At 43.4% G+C, this 12,377-nt stretch overlaps 1 protein-coding gene and 1 long non-coding RNA gene across 5 annotated transcripts in view; one reads left to right on the top strand and one right to left on the bottom strand.

Moving 5' to 3' along the window:
• Positions 1 to 12,377, top strand: part of LOC144689641 (uncharacterized) — a 53,930-nt gene that overhangs the window by 8,935 nt on the left and 32,618 nt on the right. The window lies entirely within an intron of this gene.
• The window catches only part of LOC144689640 (glycine N-acyltransferase-like), a 49,686-nt gene continuing 45,181 nt past the window's right edge, over positions 7,873 to 12,377 (bottom strand). For all 3 annotated transcript variants that reach the window (XM_078556882.1, XM_078556881.1, XM_078556883.1), the window contains one exon: positions 7,873 to 8,389. In XM_078556882.1, the coding sequence (XP_078413008.1) occupies positions 7,978 to 8,389 (412 nt within the window). In that variant the 3' untranslated portion in view covers positions 7,873 to 7,977. The remainder of the gene's footprint in view (positions 8,390 to 12,377) is intronic.

Raw genomic sequence — 12,377 nt, 5'->3', positions numbered from 1 at the left:
ACACATTGGTGGAGTGGGCAGATAGGTGGCAGATGAAGTTCAACGTGGAGAAGTGTGAGGTGATACACTTTAGTACAAAGAACATGGAGAGGCAGTATAAATTAAAGGATATTATTCTAAAGGGTGTGCAGGAGCAGAGAGACCTGGATGTATATGTACATAAGTCATTAAAGGTAGTAAGACAGGGAGAGAGAGTTGTTTCTAAAGCATACAGTATTCTAGGCTTCATTAATAGGGGCATTGAGTACAAGAGCAGGGAGGTTATGATGAACTTATACAAGATATTGGTTAGACCTCAGCTGGAGTATTGTGTATAGTTCTGGGCACCACACTATACAAAGGATGTGAATGCATGGGAGAGAGTGCAGAAGAGGTTTATGAGAATGGTTCCAGGGATCAGACACTTCAGTTATGAGGAAAGGTTGGAGAAGTTGGGACTGTTTTTCTTGGAGAGGAGAAGGCTGAGAGGAGACTTCACAGAAGTTTTCAAAATCATGAGGGATCTGGACAGAGGAAATGGGGAGAAACTGTTCCTACTCATAAATGGATCGAGTACCAGAGGGCACAGTTTTAAAGTGTTATGCAAAAGAAGCAAATGCGAGGTAAGAAAAAACTTTTTCACACAGTGAGTAGTTAGGGTTTGGTATGCACTGTCTGGAAGTGTGGTGAAGGCAGGTTCAATTGAGGCATTCAAGAGGGCATTGGATGATTATTTAAATAGAAACAATGTGCAGGGTTACAGGGAAAAGGCAGGAGATTAGCACTAAGTTAAAATGCTTAGAGAGCCGGTGCAGACACGGTGGGCCAAATGGCCTCCTTCTACACCGTAACAATTCTGTGATTCTGTGATAACTTGGAGGTATAGTGACTTGGAAGTAAGGCTTCAAGAGAACATAGGCTGGTAGAATGGACAGACATGCGGCAGATGAAATTTAATGCAGAGAACTGTGAAGTGATACATTTTGGTGGTAAGAAGGAATTGAGACAAAGGGCATAATTTCAAAGGGGAAACAGAGACAGCTAGGAGTATATACGCACAAATCAATGAAGCCAGGCCATGTTGAGAAAATAGTTAAAAAGGTATATGGGATCTTGGACTTTCTCAACTGAGGCATAGCATATAAAGCAAAGAAGTTATGAACCACTTCATCAAATTCTGGTTCAGCCTCAATTGAAGTATTGTGTCCAATTCTGGGCAGCAGACTTTAGGAAGGATGTGAAGGCCGCAGAAAGATTAATGAAAATGGTTCCAGGGATGAGGAATTTGAGTTACGTAGATAGTTTGGAGAAGTTGGAGCTGCTGTCCTTAGAGAAGAGATTTGGTACAAGTGTTCAAAATCATGAAGGGCTAGACAGAGTGGATAGAAAGAAACTGCTCCTGTTGGTGAAGGGTCAAAAACCAGAAGGTACCAATTTAAGATGGTTGGCAAAAGAACCAATGGCGACATGAGAAAAAAAATCTTTTTTTCATGCAGCAAGTAGGATATAGGGGGCCAGTTAGCTCAGTTGGCTAGTGTATGGTTCAGAGTAACGCCAACAGTACTGATTTGATTTCTGTTCCAGCTGATGCAGACTTGGGACCTGCCCCTAAAAGTGAAAGGCAATGGCAAACCACCACTGACAAAAACTGCCAAGAAAATGACTCAGGATGTAGCATCAGCAGACAATGATCCGCCTTCAGGCACAGCATACATGACATGAGTTAGAATATGGAATGCACTATGCGAGAGTGTGGTGGAAGCAGCTACAATTGGGGCTTTCAAAGTAGGATGAGATAAGCACCTGAAGAGAAAAAAAATCAGTGCTACAGGGAGGGGCAGGAGGAAGATTGGCTGAGCTGCTCTTGCAGAGAATCCGCATGGACACGATGGGCTGAATGGCATCTTTCTGTACTTCCCATTGTCATTTTTTTAATCATTGATTTGCACTGTAAAAACCATTGAAGATGTTAAGCCTTGTTGAATGAGGTGTAACTGAGCTTTCAATGATGTACTAAGCCAGTCGTAATTCTTACTTAACAACTTCTCTGGCCCTGAAAAACTAATTTTATATGTGTGGAATGTCACTTCCTCATAACATTTTGAAATTTAATTATTTTGAAATCATTTTTTAAGTTTAAGATATTTCAGTTTCTATTTTAAGCCCATGTGTATGCCCCAATTTTTATTCTGGTTTCTGTAAAATGATCAAAAAGTGAATCACAATCCATACTTTTTACTTCCTGCTTTACCGTCTGTGAGAATTCTTCAATCTGATTGGCTGCTCAGCCTGCTTGATGATTTTACAGTCCTGGACAACACAAATTCACCTCGGCTGGGGTGGGAAGGGGATGTGGGGCACCTCTTTCAATGGTTTCCTTTCCACACTGGGCACCACCACCCAGACAGAGTCTGTCACCCCACAGGTCCCCCCCAGCCTATCCATTAAGAACCCCACCCCTCTCTTCCCACCTCTCCGGGCCTCACTTCCCCAACCTGCCTTGAGGCCACCTGCATTAATCTGACTGCAAGGCCTTGAATCTGGGGACAGCATGTAGTCCCAGTCCTGGCTACTGGGACTAAATATATGTCTGCCAATCAGATTGGCCAGCCACTCTCTGAGGTGGGACTTCCTCCTGAGTGAGGGACGGAAGTCCCTTCTTCAGCCAATTAACGCACTTTGGAGTGTTAAATGGCTGCAGGGCAGCCAGTATTGATGGGAATGCATTCCCCACTGACTTTTCAGGTGGTCGGGCCGGAAACCCTGGGCAGAATTTTACATTCGGCGTGCAGGGGCGGGCCCGACACACCAGAACATAAAATGATGCGCGCTGATGTCAGGCGTGCGTCCTGACATCATCACGTTGTCTCATGATATTTCGTTTGGCGCGCGCGCGCCGGATTCAGCTGTGTGCCCGCTGATACTTGAAAGGCCTATTAAGGCCATTAACATACTAATTAACTCCAAATTTACCCTGCCTGTCCAACCTAATGGTTGGACGGCAGGCGAAAAGGCCAAGCAGCCTTTATGTTTTTTAGGAAACCTCATCCATGAATGGGATGTGGTTTCTCAAAGCTAATACTGGTTATATAAAAACTTCATATTGAAAATAAAAACATGTCCCATTTCATTTGACACAGTCACACGAGGGCACATGTTTCATTAAATTTTTAATGTTTTTAATAATGTCTTTAAAAAGCGCTTCAATCTCCCTGAGGCACTGAGCTGCCTCAGAGAGATTGAAGCGCTCTTTCATGTGCACGTGCATTCGTGAAAGAGCACTGGACCTGACTTTCCCTCCTCCCCCTGCCCGCACAGGTAGCACAGCGCTACCTGCTCGCAATCCACACTGGGCGGGCCTTAACTGGCCTGCCTGCATGAAATCGCTGTGCCGAGCCGATCACGGGCAGCAGTATGCTCCGCTCACGCCGCACCCACCTGGCGCATGGAAAATCCTGGCCCCTGTCTTTTTCTTTATTTGTTCATGGGATCTGGGTGCCGCGGGCTAGGCCAGCATTTATTGCCCATCCCTAACTGCCCTTGATCAGGTGGGGGCGTTGACCTGTGTCTAGCACGTCCTACGCGTTTGCCAGTAGTATCGAGTAACAACTGGGACGCACAAGTTTCCACTTAGCAATCACAATGCTTTATTTTACTAAAGGTAGCTTAATCACTAAATATCCCAATTATATTAACCAAATACTCTCTTATGTGTGTGATATTACCCATCTGTACTCAGGTTGATCAAGCCTGCTAGCGGGGTACTTGCTCATGAAGTTCAACTTTGGGTCTGCTTCTGGAGTGTTGATCCTGGGCTCTTCTGCCTCGCCTGGCCTTCAGTCTTCCTCTTATCCTACTTTCCTCATGCATGACCACAGCCGCTGGAATTCGGCTTATCAGTGGTATTGTACTGTTGATTGACTCATCTCTCGGGCCCATTCCTGCTGGTTGATTAACTCATCTCTTTGTGTTGTCCTTCACAACAGGACACAATGGGCCCCACCTTATGGTGAGGACACCTCCGGCTCCAAATGTGATCAATTTTGTTGTGATGTCGTTAAAGTATAATATCACAGCAAATACCACACCTTGTGGTTAAAGAGTTTCCAGTAAGCTTATTATCATTCAGGAATGTGATCAGAAATCCCTGGTCATGCCCAACTCTCTGCATTAGCTGTTTTCTGACATGTTCTTGTTAGGTTAATCCTTTACTGGGTATCACAGTGGCGAGCCTGCCTTCTTTAACCACTGGAGTCCATTTGTTGTAGGTACATCCACAGTGCTGATAGGGAGGAAGTTTCAGGACTTTGACCCAGCGACAGTGAAGGAGCGGCGATATATTTCCAAATCAGGATGTTGAGTGGCTTGGAGGGGAACTTCACTGTGGTGGTGTTCCCTTGTGTCTGCTGCCCTTGTCCTTCTAGATGGTAGTGGTTGTGGGTTTGGCAGGTGCTGTCTGAGGAGGCTTGGTGAGTTCCTACAGTGCACCTTGTAGATGGTACACACTGCTGCCACTGTGCGTCGGTGGTGGAGGGAGTGAATATTTGTGGATGGGGTGCCAGTGGGGTGCTTTGTCCAGGATGGTGTCATGCTTCTTGAGTGTTGTTAGAGCTGCATTCATCCAGGCAAGTGGAAAATATTCCATCACACTCCTGATTTGTGTCTTGGATTTGGTGGACAGGCTTTGGGGAGTCAGGAGGTGATTACTTGCCACAGGGTTCCTAACCTCTGACCTGCTTTTGTATCCACAGTATTTATATGACTATTTCAGCTTCTGATCAATGGTAACCCCCAAGATGTTGATAGTGGGGGATTCAGCGATGGTAATTCCATTGAATGTCAAGGGGTGATGGTTAGATTCTCTCTTGTTGGAGATGGTAATTGCCTGGCACTTGAGTGACATGAATGTTACTTGCTGGTCTTGCTGCATTTGGACATGGACTGCTTCAGTATCTTAGGAGTCGCGAATGGTGCTGAACATTGTGCAATCATCAGCGGACATCCCCACTTCTGACCTTATAATGGAAGGAAGGTCATTGATGAAGCAGCTGAAGATGGTTGGGCCTAGGACACTATCCTGAGGAACACCTGCAGTCATGTCCTGGAACTGAGATGACTGATCTCCAACAACCACAACCTTTGTACTAGGTATGACAGTGGAGATAGTATTGCCCGTGGTTGGACCAGCGGAGAGTTTTCCCCGATTCTCAGTGACCTCAGTTTTGTTCGGGCTCCTTGATGCCACACTCTGTCAAATGCTGCCTTGGTGTCAGGGGCTGTCATTCTCACCTCACCTCTGCAGTTCAGCTTTTTTCTCCATGTCTGAACCAAGGCTGAAATGAGGTCAGGAGATGAGTGGCCCTGGCAGAACCCAAACTGAGCATCAGTGAGCAGGTTATTGCTAAGCAAGTGCTGCTTGATAGCACTGTTGATGACCCCTTCCCATCACTTTACTGATGATCAAGAGTAGAATGATGGGTCAGCAATTGGCTGGGTTGGATTTGTCCTGCTTTCTTTTGGACAGGACGTACCTGGGCAATTTTCCACGTTGCCGGGTAGATGCCAGTGTTGTAGCTGTACTGGAACAGCTTGGATAGGAGCGCAGCAAGTTCTGAAGCAAAACTCTTCACTACAATTGTGGAATATTGTCAGGGCCCATAGCCTTTGCAGTATCCAATGCCTTCAGCCATTCCTTGATATCAGGTGGAGTAAACAGAATTCACTGAAGACTGGCATCTGTGATGCTGGAGACTTCTGGAGGATGCTGAGATGGATGAAGATTATTGCAAATGCTTCAGCCTTATCTTTTGCACTGATATGTTGGGCTCCCCCATCATTGAGGATGGGGATATTTGTGAAGCCTCTCCTCCTCCAGTGGGTTGTTTAATTGTCCACCACCATTCACGACTGGATGTGGCAGGACTGCAGAGCTTAGATCTGATCCGTTGGTTGTGGAATCGCTTAGCTCTATCACTTGCTGCTTATGCTGTTTGGCACGTAAGTAGTCCCTTGATATGGCTTCATCGGATAGACACCTCATTTTTAGGTGTGCCTGGTGCTGCTCCTGGCATGCCCTCCTGCACTCTTCATTTAACCAGTGTTGATCGCCTGGCTTGGTGTTAATGGTAGAGTGGGGGATATGCCGAGCCATGAGGTTACAGATTGTGATTGAGTACAATTCTACTGCAGCTGATGGCTCATAGCACCTCATGGGCCTAGTCTTGAGTTGCTAGATCTGTTTGAAATCTGAAAAATCATGCCCATAGTTCAGCTCCAATACTTTGCATCCTTTCCATTCCTTGACTTCTGTGTCTCCACTTCTGGGGATAGGATGATGACCAATATCTATTAGAAACCTAGTGACTCCCTCAGCTATCTTGATTACACTTTCTCCCACACTGCTTACCATAATGACTCTCTTCCATTCTCTCAGGTTCCCGCTCTCCATCATATCTATTCTGACAATGCTACCTTTCGCGTCAATGCTTCCAATGTTACTTACATTTTTCTCAAGGTTTCCTCGTATTCCAGTTGATTGAGCTCTCGACCATGTCTGTACCATTTCCTGTACTTTTACTCCCATTTCCCTTCCTTCACATCCAGGATTGGGTTCCCCTCATTGTCACTTGCTCCCCCAACAGCCTCCACATTCAACAGATCATCTGCCATTTCTGCCAGCACAGCGTGATACCGTGATGCCACCACGAAGCACGAATCATCCCTTCCTTTTCAGTATTCCGGTGGGACTGTTGCCTCCATGATACACTGGTCCATGCTTCAATTACCCAAAACAGCCCTTCCCATCCTGTACAAGTGCAGGAGATGTAACACCTGCCCCCTTTTACCTTCTCTATTATTCAGGGGCCCAGACACTTCTTCCAGGTTGTACATAAGGATTTATTTTTTGTCATTGTGAGCTCCTTTAGTCCCACCTTTCATTTCTTATCCGATTACCACCCCTTTTGCCTTGTGCCATCATCCCTTTTGTCATTTAATCACTCCTGCCTTTCACCCTATCAAAGACCATTCCTCTTGTTCTTTCCTCCCTTCCCTTTCATGTTCCTGCCTCTGTCCTTGTTTAAAGCCTGTTACATCTCTCATTTTTTACAGTTCTGATGAAAGGTCATCAATCTGAAAGCTTAGGCTGAATTTTACACGCCCATGGGTAGAATGACAGGTGAAGAGGCCCATAAAATTGGACAGCATGCTAGCAGTGCCTGTGCTGACATTTTACCAGGGACGGGGGAGATGTTGTGTAGCTCAGCCATGGGCCAGTTGAGGCACAAGGGCTTCTTTCTGCCTGTGCTGGGATTTTACCTGTGGTGAGAGGAGGCCAGTGTCAACTGTCCAGCCCGCCACATTTCACTGGCGGTTTGGTGGCCTGGCAAGGGAGTGTGCCTCCTTGTTGGGTACCCCTGTGGCCATCTGAGCTTCCCCTCCTCCAAAGTATTCCTCATCACCCCTATGTTTCCCCTCCCCAACTGCCCATTTGATGGCCGGAAGCTGTCTGAGGCAGGACTTCTTCCCCATGGGGGTGGGGGTGTCTCACCTTAAGCCAATTAATAGCCCGTTAAGTGGCTGTGGGGCGAGCAGCCAAGTGTGGTCAGGCTCACCCCTGACCAGGGGCAGGGATTCTGCCCCCCGTGTAAAATTCAGCCTATTATCTCGGTTCTCTCTACACAGAAGCTGCATGACCTACTGAATATTTTCAGAATGTTGGTGGTGTGCATTAAAACTGCGTTCCCTCCAATTGCCAGAAAACATTCTAGCACTGTCCAGTCCTTTGAACTGTTGACTATGGTAAACTTGTGTTTATTAACAGCACAAAATTAGCATCAGAAATTGCAGAGGATTCCATCCTGCTCAATACATTTGGCTTACACAACTGTACACCACAACCAGAAAACCTTAATATTTTGGGTGCAGCAATATTCGGAAAGTAAGTGACACAGAAGGCTGAAGCAAAAAAAAATTCCACCAGGTAACCTGCTCTAAAGGTTACTTTTCAATAGGTCTGCAACTTGGCCATGAAAAGTAAATGTCAGGGGCTTTCTTAAAACCAAGCTTCTCAAATAATTGGTATGACTTTCCATTTTCCTCTTCAATGAAGCAATAAGTAGGATATCCAAGCTTCTGCAGAGTTTTCACCATTTTGGTCACCAGTAGTTTGGCATAGCCCTTCCCGCGATGCTCTGGTAGAGTGTACAGTAATCCCATCGCACAGTATTGGTATGTCAGTAGCCAGGAGACAGGATTACCAGTTTCATCCAGGATACAGTAGCTGGGGAAATTTGCTATGACAGTTTTCACAAATCTGAGACCATTTTCATCCTTTCCAAACTTCCAATTTCTGTTAACTATCTGTGCATGTGATGGGTCTAGATGGCTTATTCTTGAGGCAACATCAGCCCTTTAAAAACAAAAAAAAGAGTGGGAAGAAATTTGTGTTTATCATGATTAATGATCACTGCAGAAATGAACATGTTCAATTTTTAGCAAGCAATGTTACCAGCAAGTATTTTCAGATCAGATTTGATACAGGGCAGATCCAGAAAAAACATCTGTCAATGCAACCCAAGAACACTCATCACTATCGAAGCGAAACCTGTACATTTTTGCATCAGTTATCCTAGTGGCCTAAGTGTGATTGTTAATTTAGAACTAATTTGTTGTAAATCTTGGTTGATTTTCTGGTCAGTACTAGGATCTTTATAGTGAGCAGAAAGAAAAGACCTGCATCCTATCAATCTGCATGGCTTTCAACTCAGGTTCTAAAAAGTGGTAACTCTTGAAGGTGAAGATACGCATGTTTCTGTACCTGGCATTGCATGTAGTATGTTAATCTTGTTATTTTTAACCTGATGTTCTTCTTGAATGAATTTTGGGTATTAAATTAGTCCTTCCTGGTTATCAGCTTTGAATATCCCACCCTGGCCCATGTGAATGTTAGCAGATGTAGTGTAAACAGATGGCACTGCTGACTCAAAGTGAGAGCAAGCTGAGGAAACCTGCTCCAAGAGGCATTACTTTTTCTTCTCGAGTGGGAATCTGCCTCAAGAATCTACACATCGCAGGCCCCAACATTCTGTGCACCTGATCACTATTGATGGAACCTTTTTAGGTTTAATTGTTGATGGAACTGCATTTGTTTTCAATTGTGTCTTTACCAAGAATTATGTATTTGAAAGGGAAAACAAGATACTGGGAAATACTATGACTCATCAAAATGGGGCTGTGCCTTCCTTCTCTATCTGTCCAATTTCACAAGATACAAATATAAATGTTAATACTTCCATAATCTAACGATTCAAATAAAGCAAATGAAAAGTAAAAAACAGACTTGTTGAATAAGAAGTCCAAACACCAGTTATTTGTTGCTACTTTATCATAACTTAAAGATCCCAGGTGAACACTTAGAAGCATTTAGCTCAACTAATTGGTCAGTTCTACTGTTAGTGAAAAATAGCTCTGAAAGAACATTTGTTCTTTCAAATGATTTCTTTTTAAAGGAGTTATCCAATTTAAAAAAAAATCTTATTTCTGGACAGAAGGGATGTCTGAACACTCATTGTCAGCAGGTGCATGGTAGTTATCAATGGTGGGGATTTCAGCTGCCTCGGTGTTACTTTCTGAAACTAGCCTATTTCCATTCTTTTAGGAACCTTCTCAAGACCCTATTCAACCTAATTTTCAGGCTTCCCATATCATTTCTCACACTGTGGCTAAGTATTTGTTTACTTATCTATTTCAATTTGTGAAGCACCTCAGCATGTTTTCTAAAAGTTCCATATAAAGGCAAGCTGCTCTTTCGCGTCTGCCCCATAATTAACTAAGCAATATGGACCATGGAATTTCAGGTTTCATCCCAAGACACATGATTACATTTATTCAATTATATACCTTATGTTATTATGAAATGTAGTTTATTTTATTCAAAATCTTATTTTGGACAGCAGAAATTTCAACTACTGAAAAAATAGCAGATGAAAAACATTACCAACCAGTATGTGAGTAATTCAATTGCTTCATTTTTGTCCCTTTTATTTATTTAGGTTGATTCTTCTGGCTGGTAATTCATGATTAATAGTTTTTGCACGTCCTTAGTATCTGTGAGGTCTCATGGTACATGGGTAGCGTCCCTGCCTCTGAGCCAGAAGCTCTGGGTTAAAGTCCCACTCCAGGACTTGATGGTCAAGGAAGGTGCATTCATAGCACGGCTAAACACGGTGAGTATCAACTTGTAAATCCTTCCAATATACACCATGGAAGGTGGTTCCAGCAGAAGAGTTCCTGGTCAGCCATGTGTTGGAAAGAAATTGGCGCCCCTACCATCAATAAACATAGCTCTAGGCTACAACATTCATGTAAAAGTAACACAGCAACTTGGACTCCTTGGGTCTCAGTTGGCCGGATGACTGGTGTGAATCAGATTGGTGCCAACAGCGTGGGATTGATCCCTATTCCAGTTGGGGTGGATTTGGGACCTGCCTCCTTGTCTTACCTGTATTGCTGTGCTGTGGGTCGGATCTGCCTTCGGGCAGAGAACTCAAGAAGTAGTAATTTATCATTGCCATTTAATTTGCTGCTTACTTTATTTTATTGTATGTTCACTATTAGTTCTGATTTGTTGATGTTTAAAGTCCATTAATCTGAGAATGATAAAGTGTTGCAATAGGAAGCAAATGCAACAGGAAACGTGTGTAGATAAAAACAAAAAACTACTGCGGATGCTGGAAATCCAAAACAAAAACAAAATTACCTGGAAAAACTCAGCAGGTCTGGCAGCATCGGCGGAGAAGAAAAGAGTTGACGTTTCGAGTCCTCACGACCCTTCAGCAGAACTGTTGAACCTTCTGTTGAAGGGTCGTGAGGACCGAAACGTCAACTCTTTTCTTCTCCGCCGATGCTGCCAGACCAACGTGTGTAGATACTTTGTTTTACATATTATAGGTAAGATTTGTTTGCTGTGTACATATTACTGCCATATTTCACTGGGCAGGAACTTCACCTGTAAAATTTCATAACAGCTATGAAGAGTTTTGTTTTCTATTTTGAATGTCCTGTTACCATTTTAGACCAGCGATATTCAACAATTCAGGCCACGACACATGCAAATACTTTTGGCAATAGAAAACAGATATTAAGATAATGCACATTACTTGATTTTGGCCAGTACTGCACCTTATTCTATCCACAGAAACCAGAATCCTAGCTTCTATATTAGCTATTAGCCACAGAAACTACCTTTAGTAGCTCCTCCCTCAATCATAATAACTCTCAAAATAAGTAATAAAGGATAACTAAGGAAGCAGGATAATGGTAGAATTATATTTTTAAAGTATCAACTTAAAGCAAGCAGTTTATTAATGGTGGAATTCAAACATCAAGTCGATAAGTTTTGTTTAATGTAAGCTAGAATAAATTTCAGATATGTAAGAATCCTGGGAATTCCTACTTCAGGTTTCCTTGCTAATTAATGATAACTAACTCAAATACCATTGCCGACAATACAGTTTAATTTCATTGTTATACTGAATTATACTTTAATGCTCTTATTTAATGCATCCTGGGTAAGCAGTTGAGAGATGACTTGGTGGGGGAATTATGGTTAAGGCCTTCACTGACCAAAAAAAGCAGATATCATGTAGAGTATGAGAGAAGACTAAAAGGTAAGAACCTCTCGGATATGGAAATGCCAGCACTAGTGTTGAAATATTTCCAAGCTGAAAATAGAATGCATATTTAAAAAGTTATTGGGCAGTGGATGCTTCAAATCTTTGAGGAGACAGTGGGCTAGCAGTGGGACCACATGTGAATGTGCCGCACTGACTGGTGCAACCAAACAGCAATTACGTGGAGATCAGCCTCTTACCCAGAGTGTAATGGTAATGCTGCTACACTTTAATATTGTTGTTCAGATATCAGCATTCGTCAAGTTTCACCTGTACTGAATAAAATATAACCACTGACACCAATAAGGGTTATCACTTTGAATCATATCAGAGTCTAGGAAAAAGGGATAAATGGTTAATTGAGTCCCTGAACCCCTTTTTTCTAACAGGAATTACAACTAGAAACTGTTTGATCATGATGTGTGAGGTACTGAGAAGAGGACAATTTGATCACATCTTATGGGCTATTGACCATTGTATCCCAGCATGAGGGCTTTTGATCAAGCGAAAGGCAATTACAAAGACTACTGTCTTTACACAATCCAAAGGCAAGTTTGCATATTAAATAAGTTTGCATGCCTTCTTAGGCAGTCCCTTGGGATCAAGGACGACTTGCTTCCAGGCCGGTTTGATCAGTTCTGAGATGGCTGATAAATCCATTGTGCCATCTGCAGACTGCCACATACGGGGCAGGTGATGCTTGAAGGGTTAGGTAGATGAGACCTC

The sequence above is a fragment of the Cetorhinus maximus genome, chromosome 14, assembly GCF_964194155.1.
Source record: "Cetorhinus maximus chromosome 14, sCetMax3.hap1.1, whole genome shotgun sequence".
In the NCBI taxonomy this organism is placed as follows: Eukaryota; Metazoa; Chordata; class Chondrichthyes; order Lamniformes; family Cetorhinidae; genus Cetorhinus; species Cetorhinus maximus.
This window is presented reverse-complemented; position numbering and strand designations above follow the sequence as displayed.